At 31.4% G+C, this 16,515-nt stretch overlaps 1 protein-coding gene across 1 annotated transcript in view; it reads right to left on the bottom strand.

The window, feature by feature from the left end:
* Window positions 1-15,437, bottom strand: part of LOC119675107 (sodium channel protein 60E-like) — a 15,814-nt gene extending 377 nt beyond the window's left edge. Inside the window, exons 1-13 of the mRNA XM_038086294.1 lie at window positions 15,381-15,437; window positions 15,062-15,274; window positions 12,689-14,997; window positions 12,191-12,518; window positions 12,016-12,116; window positions 6,807-6,981; window positions 6,330-6,626; window positions 5,869-6,023; window positions 3,029-3,162; window positions 2,279-2,948; window positions 1,861-2,220; window positions 1,680-1,788; window positions 1,184-1,365 (exon numbers count right to left, since the gene is read on the bottom strand). Of these exons, the coding sequence (XP_037942222.1) occupies window positions 1,184-1,365; window positions 1,680-1,788; window positions 1,861-2,220; window positions 2,279-2,948; window positions 3,029-3,162; window positions 5,869-6,023; window positions 6,330-6,626; window positions 6,807-6,981; window positions 12,016-12,116; window positions 12,191-12,518; window positions 12,689-14,997; window positions 15,062-15,274; window positions 15,381-15,437 (5,090 nt within the window). The remainder of the gene's footprint in view (window positions 1-1,183; window positions 1,366-1,679; window positions 1,789-1,860; window positions 2,221-2,278; window positions 2,949-3,028; window positions 3,163-5,868; window positions 6,024-6,329; window positions 6,627-6,806; window positions 6,982-12,015; window positions 12,117-12,190; window positions 12,519-12,688; window positions 14,998-15,061; window positions 15,275-15,380) is intronic.
* Between the last annotated feature and the right edge of the window lie 1,078 nt (window positions 15,438-16,515).

Below are 16,515 nucleotides of genomic sequence, written 5' to 3'. Positions count from 1 at the left end.
ATTATTCGTTATATACCACACCGGAAAGATAGTATACATATTTGAAATTATTTCTCCCATTTCGTAACCGAACAACCAACATTTAAAGAAAACTTCCTTTTAAGTTGGAGCATGGTACTTATATTCCATTTTTGCTATTATGTTCAATCAGATGATATGTTTTAATATATGTTGTTATGTTCTTAAATTTTTATTTGAAAAATATTGTGTTTCTAACTTTAGACTTAATTATTAATTTTATTAAAACATAAGTAATTTTTTAAAAATCGTTTAAGTTTTGCATTAACATTTTAAAGGTCTTGGTTTATATATATTTCTGAATTAAATTGATTCAACGATGACTGACACAACTACTTATGTTTACTGTGGACAATAAATTTTTGGCTTGAATTAAAGTTAAAGTTAAGAGTGTCTTACAATGATTTGATGAAGTGAATAGAAGATGAAGAATACTGTTTAGTGCTACAAGCAGTTCTAGAACATGAAAGATACTATACTATACATAATATAATGCGAAATATGAAGTTTGTTGATCAAAACAATCGTTTGCAAATCAAATCAGAAAGTTAACTTTTTTTAATTTACATAAATTATTTACTAAGCACTAAAAGATATTATTTGCAATTAATTTCATAGTTTTAGTTAACTCGATAGTATGCACAAAACGGTACAATAATGCTAGTATATAAAATACTATATAGGTATATATGGTATATATATTGTGTATTCTAAGTACGAGTAACAACCAATTACTATAGAATGAATGAATAGAATTTCTTACAGAAGAGTATAGAGTAAAATATTTGCTTAATATATGAACTAATTTGTATGTAACCTTGTAATAGAACCTACTTCAATTAAATATTATATTTAAAATATTACAAATTTATTAACATTGACCGCCCACTGCCCGTAATTACCTCTTGTGTATTCTTTAAAATTGTTCATTATATTTAAATCGCTTGTTTGTGAACCACTTCGTAAAACCGATGATACCATATCTGCGAGCAATGACTCGTAGGTAAGAGATAGACAAGAGGATATTCTAAAAATAGGACTAATGGAAAAGAATCTTCGTCAAAACAAAAGATTATAATTGAAATCGATTCGCCAAAAATTGCAATATATCGGATTTCAAAAAAAATCAAAAAAAATAAATTTAGGATTTTTAAAAAATGTATACCGCTTGCCAAGCTCTTCACTCTGTTGCTTGATATCTTTGACAACGTCATCAGCACCAGATACAAGCATTAAGGGTAGATTTAACCATGGACCAGCAAGTTCACTTATGTCAGAGGCATCAGATGCTCGAGACGATTTACGTGAGGAGGCCCGACTAGAACACTGAGTACCGCGACGACTGACCTGTAAAGATAATTAATTAATATCTTATTTATAAAATACTCTTTCAGCCATAATAAAAATTTCTAAACCGAATAAATAGAATGAAATAATATAATTTTACATAACGGAGCATGATAAAATGAACATTTTTTTTCTTTGCAACTTAACACTATTTTGGAGGTTTTGAAGAATTTTATTGATAATGATGTATGTAGCGCTTAAAGTAGACTATATCGAAAAATAAATTTAAAAGGAACTAAAATTCAACTAGTTCCTTCTGTTATCATTGACTAAGCAAACACCCTCGTGTTATTATTATTATTATTAATTCTTACCTGTAGATGAAAAAAGTTAAGTGCTGACAGTTTCGCTTGCCATCCACCCGGACTAGAAGTCTGTGTAACACTATCTCCAGAATTAGAACGCTCTTTCTCCTTTTTCCTTCTGAAGTATAGACAATTATTTTTAAATTATTTTTTTTAGAAATAAAATATTGAAATTTTAAAAGCTATATACCTTAAGTAATCTTTCCAAGCGGTTTGTATAGTTTTGGCCGCTTTTTCTTGACGCTTCCAAATGCGTGTAGAAGACACTATCTCGAGTTCTTTACGTGTAGGAAATTGTTTCTTAAATTTAACATCCATTTGTTCCTGTAGTTGCTTGAAATTGTCAGTTTCTTCTACATGTCCTAGCACATGCTTGACTAAGGCGTGTAATATATCAAGGCAGTGAATTCTATTACCCTTTGAAATGGCTAAATTGAATGATACCAATGCAACTGAGTTTGGTTTTGGTATACCAAGCGGTGGATCTAAAGATGCAATAAAATCAGAGAGCTGTCCAAAGTGTATAAATTGCGAAGCATGTGGATCATATCTGCAGTTAAAAATTATTTTTAATTTCTGACTATAAACCGAAATATGGTTTAACATACTTAGACCATCTTATATAGAACATTTCTAAATCATCTTCAACTATTCCGATTTCTTCTTCTTGATGTGCCTGATTAAAGTTCTCCAAAATAATTGCGATGTACATATTAATAACAATCATATAACTAATTATGATGAAGCTGGTAAAATAAGTAATTGCCAGCAGCGGATGGCCGCAATCGCCATTAATCTGTCTATTGTAGAGAGGGTCGCAGTCTGGTGGTTGTATCATCAGGGATTCTAATACATCATTCCAACCAGCCGATGTCATTAGACGAAATAACAGTTGCATACTTCGCCCAAACGTTTGAAAATTAACCATATCATCAAGCGCGCCTTGGAGTTTAACATGCCCAAAGAGTGACATGCCCAGAATTGCATATATGAATGTAATAAGCCCCAATAACGCACCGATGTTAAATAATGCTGGCAGTGATACTACTAACGCAAAGAGCAGTTTTCGAATACCCTTGGCTGCTTTTATCAACCGCAGTATTCGACCGATGCGAAACACACGGACTACGCGTAGCAAAGTGGGACTTATGGGTAAATCGATCATTATGTCTTCCATTAGTATGCCAAAAATGGAGGCCAAAACAAGCAAAAAGTCAAACACATTCCATGGCACAGTGAAATAATGATAACGTAGTCCAATTATTTTCACAATTGCCTCTGTTTAGATGCACATAAATTTTTTTTATTAATTATAAAGTCACGAAACAATAATATTAGGTGGAGTGTAATAGACTTACCCAAACCAAAGACGGTGGTAAAAAATGCATTGCTTACTTCGAGTATAAAAAAAACCGCATGCGGCTGATTGTAGTGCTCGATACCCATGGTTAACATATTTAAAAAAATCAGTACAAATATAGCTATTTCGAATCTATATTTGTTTGAGTGGTGGTGGTGGTGGTTGTTGTTGTTGTAGTTGTAGATAGTATATTTGTTCATAAAATGTGTAGATATTTTGTTGTTGGATGGGGAATTACAAGTAAGAAGTTCAAGAGATTACAACATTTGTAAAGACAAATATATTCAATTTAAATGGCATTAGCAAATACTTAACAAAAAATTTATTAAAGCTATTAATTAATTCTCGGCATTAAAATATAATTGAATAAATATAATACACTAACGAGAGCAGAAATAAAAAACTTTTGATAATAAAAAAAAATTTGCAACATCAAACAGAACTCAGGTGTTTAAGTAATATCTAATACATCTCAGTAACATATTTACAATATTTATTCAGTGATTTATATTCTTAAGATGTATTATCAAATGTTGAAGTTTACAAAAGAAGCCAAAAATACTTTCGGAAACCATATATATGACAACTTTCTTTTAGAAATTTTTCCTTTATAGCGCTATATTATTGATATAAAACTGGATCTGTGGACAAATTCTTTATATTCTCGAAAATAACGATATCAGTATGATTAAATCGATAGAATATCCTTTATTCTTTATTTTTTGGAAAACAATAAAACTCAATCATATTTCTAACATTCGTTCTGCAAAACAAAATTCCGAGAGAGATCTGTATAATGCTACTTTTTTCATGATTTATACCTAAACTATACATTAAATATCGTAGTCTACTTGCTCCATTTTCTTAATGCACTGGTTTGCAGTGGTCGTATTAATATAGCAAGGTTTATATAAATATGTTAGGATCAATATCTCTATTTACTTGTTTCTACATCCTTCTTATCTTGTATTTTATTTATTTATCTCTATCTCAAACCCTACCAATATTATTCCAATTCCACATTAACTTTTTAGTTTTTTATATGATTTTTGCTTGCAGAATCCTTATCTCCTTCGTAGAGTACTATAACCCAAGTCTCTGAACAATGAATAACTAATTAAGCATTTTAAGCGTCGCGTACCCGTACTGCTTAAACTTTTATCTTTCAAATGGACTTCATCTTAAAACGACAAAAAAAAATGTTTAATCTTTGCGTCTATAGGGTCTAGAAATGACTTGAATTACACACAAACTGTAAACTTTTATCAATAGATGTAAAAGAATATCTGACATTGTAAGAATAAGACAAGATAATGACGGCCTAGTGGTACCACTAATGAGCACTAATGGCTTCATTGGCGGAAAATACTGTCAACGATATTTTATTAACAAAATCGTTGCCACTAGTAACACGAAAAAGATATCGAATGTAAATAACATGAGAAACTACAATTAGGAGAGAATGATAAAATCTTCTCGTTATTTTAAAGATTTTGGGCGTAATAGAAGCATAATTGATCTTAAGTTGTAAATGATTAAGAAGTCACTAATAATAATAATGATAACACAAAACTACAATAGCATAATTGATTTCCGGTAGAACAATCTCTGGCAATTCGGAAATGCATATTATGCATTTACTGCTTTGTCGTTCTGATTGATCATTAATTCGTTAGTCCGGTCCACATGTTATGAACATGTTTCCTCCTATAGTATAGGAAACAAATCACATTTATTGGTTATGTACATACATGCGTCTATGTATTATTCGCCTATATGTTTTGTTTGCTATTTGTTTATATACTCTATAATATATATAATCTAATAATAAATTAATTAGCAGTGGATTTTTGTTCAGTTTTTCCAATTCCCAAATATTTTTAATATGATTCCAACAATTTGAATGTCTCAGTAATTCGAATTGAACCCAATTTTTATAAATCGAGATTGGCGCAGTTCTATTGAATAACATATGTATTATATTTGAATCATTGATCTTTGAGTAAACTACTGATTTAGTCGTTATCATAAGTATTTGAAAATAAAATGATTTTATCGGAGAATATTCTCATTGCTTTCTTTGCTATTTAATATACTCGTATTAACAGATCTGTATATATTAAAATATTGTTAGCTTCTTTTAATGAAAGTTATAGAGAGTAGAAGAGTTAGATTTGCTCCATGCATAGCAAAGAAGATATTGTTCTTAATGACTTGTACGAATATATAAAGAAATAGTTTTGAAAGATTATAGAATAGTGTAATCTGTTCTGGAACACCTATGTGAGTTTTAGTGATCGTTTCAAGTTTGTATTTATTGTTGGTGATAAAAACATCTATTTCAATTCTACTTAACATATATAATAAAAAACTTTGGCTAGTACATTCTTTATAGGTCCTGTTTTTATACAGAGAAATCTATAAAGAAGTAAACACCTTGCCGATCTCGCAACGAGGAGAAGTAAAGTGTTTAAACAATTTTATCACCAAATCATTAACAATCGAACATGTTGCATGGCAAAAAGATAATCTTTTAAAGAAAAGTTCTTATCTATGCACTATAGCTTAATCTTATGAAGAAAACCACTTTGAAAGATTATGAGCGGTTTTTAAAATATTTCTGGGGTTAAACGTAATATATATATAATTTATTAATACATAGTATAGTTGAACCAAAAAACATAATTTAATTTTTTAAAATAAGCATTGGAAGCAATAATAAACTATAAACAATAAACATATGCATAGAATAAAAAAAAAGATAGTTTTATAAGATTTAAAAAATAAAATAAAAATGAATAAATTAGGGCTCAAATCATATTTTTAGCGTTCGGTTACCTTCTCGAATTTGATAAATCATAAAACATAGCTAAAAAATGATTTATGGGTCGCTTAATGACTTTCTGTGGTTTTTTTCGTCCCAACTTTTTCATCGCTGTGTAATAGTGTTTTTGAGATTCGGTGAGAAACATTTCCAACACTCCTCCTTCATACTGTGTTTGAAATGATGAAGAGATAAATATATACATTTAGATAAACATGAATAATAATAACAAATTTTATATTAAAATGTGTGACTACTTTTGTACACTTAGAAAATTTTTAATCTTTGCATTTTTAATACATGAAATAAATTTTTCAAATTCATGAACAATTAATTTAATTAAAACATTGATTTAATTAATTAATTAAATAGATATTATGACCTTTTGTTAACGAATTTTCTTATTTTGTTATTTTCTGTTGAATATGTATTTAAAGCAAACCTGTTTTTTGTTCAGGACCCACGGACGACTTACCTTTTTCTTTAGCATATTAAAGTTATCAATGATAACTCCAATAAATAGATTCAATGTGAAGAATGAACCACACACTATAAAAATTACAAAGTAAATGTAGGCATATAAATTTGCCTCCCGTTGAGGCTGCAAATCAACACCCCGGGCATCCACAGCATCGGCCATTACCTCCATCCAGCCCTCGAAAGTCGCTACCTGCAACAAAGCCAAGTAACCCATGCCAACATGATCGAAAGTGATTTTCGAGTTGATCCACGAGTAATTCCGCTTAATGCAATCCCATTTATCATTAACTTCCTATATGTAGCAATATTTCAAAAGATCTATTAATATCAGTGACTTTAACAAATAAAATAAGATATTTAGTTATATACGTATGTTAATACACTTTATACAATACAAGTATAAAGGCAAAAATTCTTAAGCTTTAAATATTTGGTCACAATGTGACTATGGTACATTGGAGTCATTACTAACCGTTATGGGCAGCAGTTCACCATCAGTGTCGAGACATTTAAAAAATTTACCACCAAAAAATTGCACACCCATTATGGAAAATATTAACCAAAAAACTAAACAAACTAAAAGCACATTGAAAATTGACGGTATTGCATACATGAGAGCATTTACTACAATTCGCATTCCTTGCCACCTGGAATAGAAATAAAATAAAATATGCACATAGTCAGGGGATTTCGATACGCTATTGTTAGTACTATTAATTTGCAAGGATATTGTGGAGTTGAACAATTAAAAACTTTAATCAAATTACAGGATAATGTATTATAGTTAAATAGTTTAATAAGCAGTGTGTTAGAGAAGAAATAAATAATTGGGAATATTTTAGGGAATTAGCATGCAATATACAAAAACACAAGCTATAAAATAAGTTTAAATTTAAGTTATAATTATAAACATATAAATTTTACATATTTTAGTAAATAATTCTTTTATTTATAAGCAATTTACTATAAAATTCAATAATACAGAACCTGAAATACAATTTTCCCACTATCTATAATGAATAAACACCTAGGGTTTATCTAAAACTTGATGACTAAGTGCTTGATCACTAAGTAAGAAGGTATGATATAATATCTGAGTTAAAAATAAGACAAAACAGCTCAAATGAACATCAGTCCATAAATACACATAGTACATCCCCAAGGTTAGATATTCAAGGGGTTTTAACGTTAAAGCTAATATTTATTATGATGCCTGGAACACAACTTGACAATATTAATCGAATTAGGTTTTAAAAACAACTCTTGTCTATGTTAACATCTGGGCTTAAGGTACACGTATAGGATTACCGAAGATTATAGTATGTTTTAAGTTGGAATAGACGTATTTGTTTTTAGAAAAACTGCACAATTTGTTTATTAAGAAGAAACAACTAAAATAAATACACAACAAACTTTTTGTAGGCAGTAAAAATAATCTATTCACCTGGCCTTTCTCCAAAAATGTTTAGCAATGCAAAACAGATTAACCCATAGATCGGAGCTGTGTGTATGTTGGGTTTGTACCCATAAAGGCACAGTGGGAAATGAAATGGTTGACAATTTTGCTAAAATGCGAGTGTTAAAACCAAATAGGGAAAGATCTAATGCCTCTGAATGATATATACAACCATCTATACAAGTACATTCTGAAGAAAACAAAAAATAGGTAACATAATTTAAGTACCTAATAATCTGAGGTGGTGCTTGAGATAGATAACAGGATTTTCAGTCGTAATAATGGTAAAATAACCTACTCCCCCCAAATTAATCCTGTAATATGGCTCTGCTAACCTGCTTTGTTGGAGTTATACCGCTGAACTTTGACTAAACGTTTGTCCTTGTTTTCAAAATTGAGACTACCCATTCTCTGAAGCTTTTCTGTGAATCTATTATGGCAAGTAAGTTATTGATAAATCTCTTGAAAACATTATTGAAGCTTTTCTAGATATCTAGGAAGGCTACCAACGAATATTGTTTGTTGAGTATTAATTTTTCAACAATGTGAATGACCTCAGGTAGGTTACGACACGAACACAAGAATTGATTGATTATAGTTTTGCTTATTATTTAATTACTTTAAAATAAGAAAGCATAGATTTGTAAAAAGCACATAAAACAGTCGTTTGAAATTCTGGGTGCTTCATACAGACTTAAGTACGTCATATCATTGTGGGTTATATTTCCGAGTACAAAGTATATGAGTATATCTCATATACTCTCATAAACATGTTTCATGCCGAGTGCAATAACCCAGTTGCAGTTTTTTCGGTTACTATGTAGCGACATCATACACCTTATACTAAATTTTTTTTTTAAATCTATTACTTGATAAAATAATCCGATTTTTCGAGTTTTTTAGAACTAAAGGGCTTTCCATAAAGAAATACAGTCGACACCTTGTATCTCAGTCAATATTGAAAATGAATTCTGTAGTGTCTATATACGAATATAGTCGTTTGTTAAATAAACCACATCAATTCAGAGTTTCTGGTGCGAAGAAAATTAAAACAAGTTTTCACAAAAATATATCGAATATCTTTCGTTATGATCATATTAGTTTCATTAGCACTGTTTTATAGAAAGAAATTAACAAATTTTAAATTTTATAAACTACAGTTGATTCAGTTGGAACGACAAATTGAAAGTTTTTCGGGTTTTACTGAGAGTTTAGTATTTGTTATGAAGTGACGTACGAGAGCATTTTTGTACAAGTTTGGAAAGATTACACTAGTTTACAAATAATTAAAACAAGACCTTTAATTTCCATAGAGAAGTTTCAAATTAAATGAAAGCTTCGAAAGATATATTGAACTTTCCGCACAAAGAACATTTTCTACTTCATTATTCATATTTGATACACAAAAATTAATAAAGCATAAATAATCTTTGCATAATCCAGATATCGCATATATTCGTTCTATCAATTAATTATAAAGTTCAACACCTAAAAAATGAATCAATAAAATGGGTGAATAAAAAAACAAGGGATTGTGATAAAATTTCAACATATAGGGAACAGCTTAGAAATATTTTTTTAAGTGTATCAACTGGTATCTGGAAACTACTGAAGATTTTTACTCCACAACGGAAAGTAGAGCTTCACGTTACTTTAAAGCAATCAACCGTGCAGGCTTCTGGTAAAATTACAAGTTAGTAGAAATCAGACTTAACGTCTGGGATTTGGTTTTCTCCAACATGATTGAAATTTACACTAACGAAGCCAACCTAAACATCTAAGGCGGCTGTTAAACCTGTTTTAATAAATTGGGTCTTAAGTTCTAAAAATAATTCCTAAATCGCTTTAATTAATCTTTGGTAGGCGTTAAAACCATTTGTTTAGTAGTTCGAGAATACCGAGCAACTCAACGAGTTGTCTAAAATTCTCACTCTCCAACTTATATGAATATCTCAGGAGACAGAGTCATCTCCGGCATCTTGTGGGATAATGGTATCTCCTTTGCAGCGGATTTACTGGAAATTAAACGTAAATACCTGGACGTGGCAATGAAAGCTGAAAGCCTGAGTATATGAATATTCTTGTTAGATCACAAGACTTGCCTAGTCCAAAATTAACATCACTCATCTGCTTCAATTAAAGTGGAACCACCTCAGTACTACGATATCTGTGTTGACAGGCCATTGTGTATTAAGAAAGAATGCAATAAGACGGCATTTAATTTACCTTATTAAATTTACCTAATTCACCTTATTTCTTAATGCCTATATTTGCCTTTGTCATACGGACGTTATTACAGAATGATGAAGCAGCACTGGGAATGTTCGAGAGAAAAGTTCTTTGTAAGAGCGAATTAATATCCTGCGGCTTAGCTGGCTTAGTCATGTCGTGAGAATGGATGAAGATGCTCCAGCGAAAAAGGTATTTAAAGCAGAAGTTTGAGAAGGATGGCGTAGAAGTAGACTGTGTCTCCGGTGGAGAGATCAAGTTGAGAGAGCACTAACCGACCTTGGTATACGAGAGTGAAGAAAGCGTGCATGTAGCAGAGGAGCCTGGAAGGCATGCTGCGTCAGGCTGAAACCGGGTAACGGGTTGTAATGGCCACATAAGAAAGTAATATTTGCCTGTGAAAAGAATTAAATCTTTGGTCTCCTTATTTTTATTAACTTGACAGTCATTCTTCAAAACTAAGGTTAAGATTAAGTTTATAGATTTATCAGGTTCTCATTGACTTAAATGGTGGAATCGCACATACTCAAAGTGGCACATTCACGCGTTAGATGCTTCAAACTTCCACCATTAGGATGGTATAGACAGTGTTGTATTACACCGGGCTTTTATTTCTGTTTAAGTGAGCTTTGGTGCGGTAGGCTGGCACTTAACCTAACTTAACCTTACCAGATCATATGACGATATTGATAAATTTTTGAATTGGTACTAATAATTTTTTATTTTTACTGCTTATTAATCGGTGCCCAACAAAGTCCAAACAGTTATGGAGTCTCTAATCGCAACAAGTAACCAGTCTTTAAACATTCGATAATCATTATTAGCACAAAAAGCTTAAGTAAAAATTCGTACTATCCTTAGTACACCATCGTTTTCAACATAGCTAAGCTATTAATTAGCTATATTACTGGAGTTACTTAAGTTAGTTTTGTTGAAATAAAGCTTATTGTTTACAATACATCATATAATAATCACTAAGAACTATAAATTATACTTTTCGTTTAAGAAGAGTTAAATTTCATTTCAAAATATGAGTGCGTAAATAGTTAATTTAAACTATTTAAATTTAAAACATGCAGTGTGAAATTTGTAAAAATTTTTCAAAAATATATACCAAACCATATATGTAATATATATGTACATATTGATTTATATAAAATATGTACAATGTAATAAAACTATATTAATTATGAAGTTCGGTCTAAAGCATCTAATATCTTCAGCTAGTTTGTATATATGGTGTATTCATCGTCCAAAATTTTCTCATAATATTTCTTACTACTACTTATAATACTTCGTGCATCTATAGAGGAATTCAATAGATAAATAAAATAAATCTAAAATGTTTTGGAAAGCAAAAAGTAACGAATTGCTCTGTGTTTGCAACCAAAAATTTAAACCAACGATCTTCCGCTGCAGAGCTTTACTTCACTTTGGCACTACTACTACAAAATCACTAATAGATAATACTGTCAATGTTCCAGATTTAAAAAGAAAACTCTTCTCTCACAATTTTTTTTCAATTATATATTGTTCCATTCGCAACTCAAAAAATATTTTTTTATTTTAATAATAAAATTTTTTTAAAAATTCGTATATAAGTTTTTAAAGGACATCTACAGGATGAAACGCCTCGCACGAAAGAAATTTCTTACGGAAATGTTCGATTATGAACAAATCCAAAGTGCTGTTATTTCTATTCGAAATTCTTAAAGAAGATGGAATTGTATTAAATACTTCCTAAATATTTTATATATGGTATATAATAAATACATTAATTAAAATACGTAAAGTAGGATTCTTTTCCAAGCGAGCAAAGAGAAGGTTCAGAGTAAATAGTAAATAGAAAATTGTCTGAAAAAATAATGCTTGCACAAGAAGATATTTCAAAAATTTATTTGTAAACATAAACAACACATTCCATGGAAAAAGTTACATCTTGTAAAAATACGACACAAGTTATGAGAGTATATAGTTGGTGTACGGATTGACTTACCTCGATATTGCTCTTAGAGGGCGCAAAGCTCTTAGGGTACGTAAAGATCGTAATACTTTGAGGTTTTCATTTTCTTCGATTAATAACGAAAGCACTGATACCTTAAAATGGAATAGAAGGAAAGCACGTTTAAAGCACGAAGAGAGTAAAAAGTAAAAAGTAGTTAGTTACTTACGAAAACTATGATAAAGTCCAGCAATGTCCAAAAACTTGTAAAATATTTCGAAAACCCCAGAGCTAACCATTTTAGCACCATTTCAATTACGAATATTAGACAAAAAGACAAATTTGTCCAGTAAAGTATGCGCTTCAGCGACTTGTTACTGTCTAAGTATATATCCTCAAAGCAGAGCGTTATGCTTGATGCGAAGATCAGTACCAAGACAAACCACTCAAAGGCTGGAGTATCGACAACCGTTAAGACAGCCGTCCTTACGCGTGTCCACCGCGCAGCAGTCTTAGTGCCCATACAAGATATGAACCATGGACAGCGAAAGTAAAAGCTAAAGGTTTTTAAACAATATTTAAATGATTTATATTTATTCATTCATTCTCGTATATTAACAAAATCATAATTATTATTATTATTAAAAAATTAAATTATTGCAATACGTATACAAGTATTTACTTTTAAATGAAATGTTATTTTTTTTAATGAAAAATGTTTACTTACTGATCGTAACACTTCTGAGGGAAACAATCTTCTGGCACTTTCGGCGGCTTAGTGTGACCAAAACTTGGATATTGCATTGGATCATTGTATGCTCCCTGCGAGTTACGTCTCCCACCTACAGTGAGATCGTCTACGTAGGAGACCAAACAATGCCATGGCTTTTCAGTCAGCCGTGAAAATGTTGATTTCTGCGACTTATTAGCCTCCGTTCCAGCACCATTTCTGTTGCTGGAGATATTGTGTGCCAGAGCCGAACTTGTGTCGGCCGCACCCGAGCTATGAGATTCGGTGCGAGTTGATTGAAAGGAAGCGGCTTTGTCTAGTTTCGATTGTGGATGCTCCGCGATTTTTTTAACATTTAAATTACCGCCTGCAGCCCTTGGGAGGATCGGTGTTGTGGTTTCAATTTTGGTAGCATGATAGTGTTGCTGATGTTCGGTAAGAGATGCAAGAGGGGGAGTCGCTTTAAGCGATGATATTTGTACTAAACTTGGTGGTTCTATTGTAGATTTTAATGAAACGGGTGGTGTCGGCGGTACATGCGTAGTTGATGGTAGTGATCCATTTTGCGATGCACGACTTAATTGCTTTTGTATGAGTAAATTTTCATAGGAGTTTGTGCTTTTCAATGAAAGACTATCTGTTTTTAGTGCATCAATGGTCAAGTATTTGCGTGGCAGTTTTTCAGATTCCATACGTAACGTTGATATTGGTTTATCTTCTTCAGGTACTTCTTCTACAGGTTCGATTAAGGAAAGACATTTAAAACGATCGAATTGAGCACTGAATAGTTCATTTTTTCGACGTTGAAACGGCGATTGTGTCCCAATTGCAGCAGTTGCTGTAGCAGCTACAGCCATTGCTTCCATTGTCACAAAAGGTGCATGCATTTGATCACAGATTTTACGTATCTCATTTGATATACTAAAATCATCATCAATTTTACGTTGCTTTTCAAGGCTACGTCGCTTTATTTTAATTGAGTTTCTATCAACACTGGACAGAATAGGATGAGGACGTCGAGGTACTGTCGATATATCGTAACTGTCATAAGGGTTTAATGAATTAACAACTTCATCTGCTGCTGTACGTTCGGAAGATCCAGTTATAATTGCGATGTGATCCAGTATGGCCTTATTCGCTTCATCAGCAATTGGGGAAGGTTCTGACAATGTCGAAAGACGTCGCTCTAAAGAAGTTGTGGACCTTTTGATCTCTTCTAGTTCCTTTTCAAAACTTTGAATTATATTGTCAAACTCAGAGTGCTCTACTAATGGCACTTTTTCAGTTCGTTCATAACCATTACCATTGCCCGAATGAACACTACCATTACGACGAGATTCAAACTGTTGAATAAGAGAGTTGGATAAGTAACTTAAATTTGATTTAATGCTACTAGTTGACGGTTTTCTATCCTCCTTTTTACAATCAACAATGAGTGAATCTGTATCAGCTTCTAATATTGCTGAGCCATAACCAACAGTGTCACTAAAATAGTTATTACTATTGTCTATATCTTCCTGAAGGAACTGAAATAATTCTCTCTGTTCACAATTTAGCAGTTCATCGCGTAGGTTGCCCTGTTGGGATAAAAGTTCTTCGTGCTCTATAGAAATTGTATTTAACGACAAACCGCTCGAATGTCTATGTACATGCAAATGTAAATCATCATCAGACTTAAGACTACGCGAGGGTATTAGCGACCGTTGTGATTGATCACTTGATTGAGACAAACGGTCAAGAGACTTGCGATAACTTGGTGATCTAGTTAGTAAAGATTTTTGGTACTGCAGATAAGCTTCATCATGCTCTTCGCTATAATAGCGACGTGATGAACTATCTTGCAATGAATCTCCTCTGACAAAAGACCCACTGCGATGATCATTAGGGTAAGGATCTGTATCTGTTGAGTTATACTGTCCCATCAACCGTAACTCTATGGATTCAGTATATGTGGGATCATCGCGTGAATCATAATGTTGAGTGCCAAAACCGGAAGACACCTGATGTAATAATTTTCGTTCTGCTTGAGGATATAGTGTATTATAGTCATTATGACTGTTATTGTCTAATTGGCAGGAGCTTGAAATATTGCCCTCATAAGCTGGCACAATTATTTGTTGTTGCTGAAATTGGAATTGCTGCTCCAATTGTTGTTGCGGTGGCAAGTGTATTGGCTGTAAATGCTGTTGTAACTCTTGCTGAAAATCATTTTCATATTCAACGCCATCAGCGATTGTCTGTAAACCATCCTTTAATGGAATTTGGTAACCAAAGTCAGATCCCGATACTGGACGATTCATAGATTCCTTGGGTTAAGAATTATGGCTTACAATAACCAAAATTAGTTATTTTTTTATTAAATATTCTTACCTGATAACTTAGTCTATGGAACTTGGTTTCTGATATCAGGGTTGGCTTTTCGATGGCCAATGTCGAGGCTTGTTGTTGGGCTTCTATAACAATTTGCTGAAACTTTGATGCATATTTTCGCTCCTTGCGTTCCTTACGTTCAAGACGTTTTTTTCGTATTAAATCGCGGACACGTTCAATGCTACGTGCTAGTTTCGATTCTTCACCGACTTCCTAGATTTGAATATGTTTTGAAATGAGTTAATTCTCTTCTTGATATATAAGACTTGGAGAACTTTTGAAAAAAAAATTAATTAGGAAAAATATTACTAAGTGAAACCTTTTTAAAACATTTGGGTTCCACCAATTCCTTAAAAGTTTCATTTAATGTACTCATATTTCATAAAAAGATTAAATAATAAAAAATAATTTAAATGTTTAAAAAGGTTTCATATATAATTAATTCAGTTATTTTCTATAGGTACCCAATTCTTGCAATTCTAAAACTAAAGGCTTCTAAGGACATTACACAAAATATTAAATCTAAGCAAACAATTTTTGCACCAATCGAAATTAAATTTTATTTAGCATGCAAATTTAATTTAATTAATTTTTATTTAATATGTTATAATTAATTATTTGAAAAAACTTGCTCTCAACATAATTTTCACACAAAATTTAGAACATTTAAGCAAAAACTACATAAAATCTAAAACAAACCAGAACTGAAGGTAAGCGACTTATTTAAAGGATTCAAGGATTTCGGGAGAAAAATTACCTTTTTTTTGAAAATCTGTTTAATATCGTTTTTGGCATATTTTTCAGATTTTCGTTTATATATTTAGTTATAGTTTGTGTGGTTGTAGACAGTTTCAAACGCATCGTGCACGAACAGTTCGAAATCATTTGTTTATATATATTTATATATACATATATATACGTACACGTGATGTAGAGTTTTCAATATAGATTAATTATATCGCGTAGTTATAAAATTTATAATTTTTTTTATTAAATCAAATTTTAACACAGAGCGCACATATAAGAACACGAAAATATATATATAAATATAAATATATATAATATTTATTTAGAAAGGAAATTTCACATTTAAATATTAATGTTAAGTTTTATTTTAATTGCAAACATGGAGTCATAGATTTTTAGCATTAACACAGGAAAAAAGACAATAAAAACATTAATTAACATTTAGATTTTAGAGTATAAGGCATACAGTTATATGAGTGAGTAAATGATCTTAAGAATATGCAATTCCGTTTCAATACTTTTTCATTAATATTGTAATTAATTATAATTTTCTGGCCAAAAAGGGAGCAAAAACATCTTTCGTAGGCCCGGAAACCTGCCTAGTAAGGGAAAAACAGAATTTCACTTCTAGAGAGCCCAAAAAGACATGTGACAGTCAAAAAGACTTATTATCTCTTAACATATAAAAACTGAAGCTGTTCTGAACT

This window comes from Teleopsis dalmanni, chromosome 2 (genome assembly GCF_002237135.1).
Source record: "Teleopsis dalmanni isolate 2A chromosome 2, ASM223713v2, whole genome shotgun sequence".
Classification (NCBI taxonomy): Eukaryota; Metazoa; Arthropoda; class Insecta; order Diptera; family Diopsidae; genus Teleopsis; species Teleopsis dalmanni.
The sequence above is the reverse complement of the archived record's forward strand: the minus strand, read 5'-3'. Positions and strand labels throughout refer to the sequence as shown.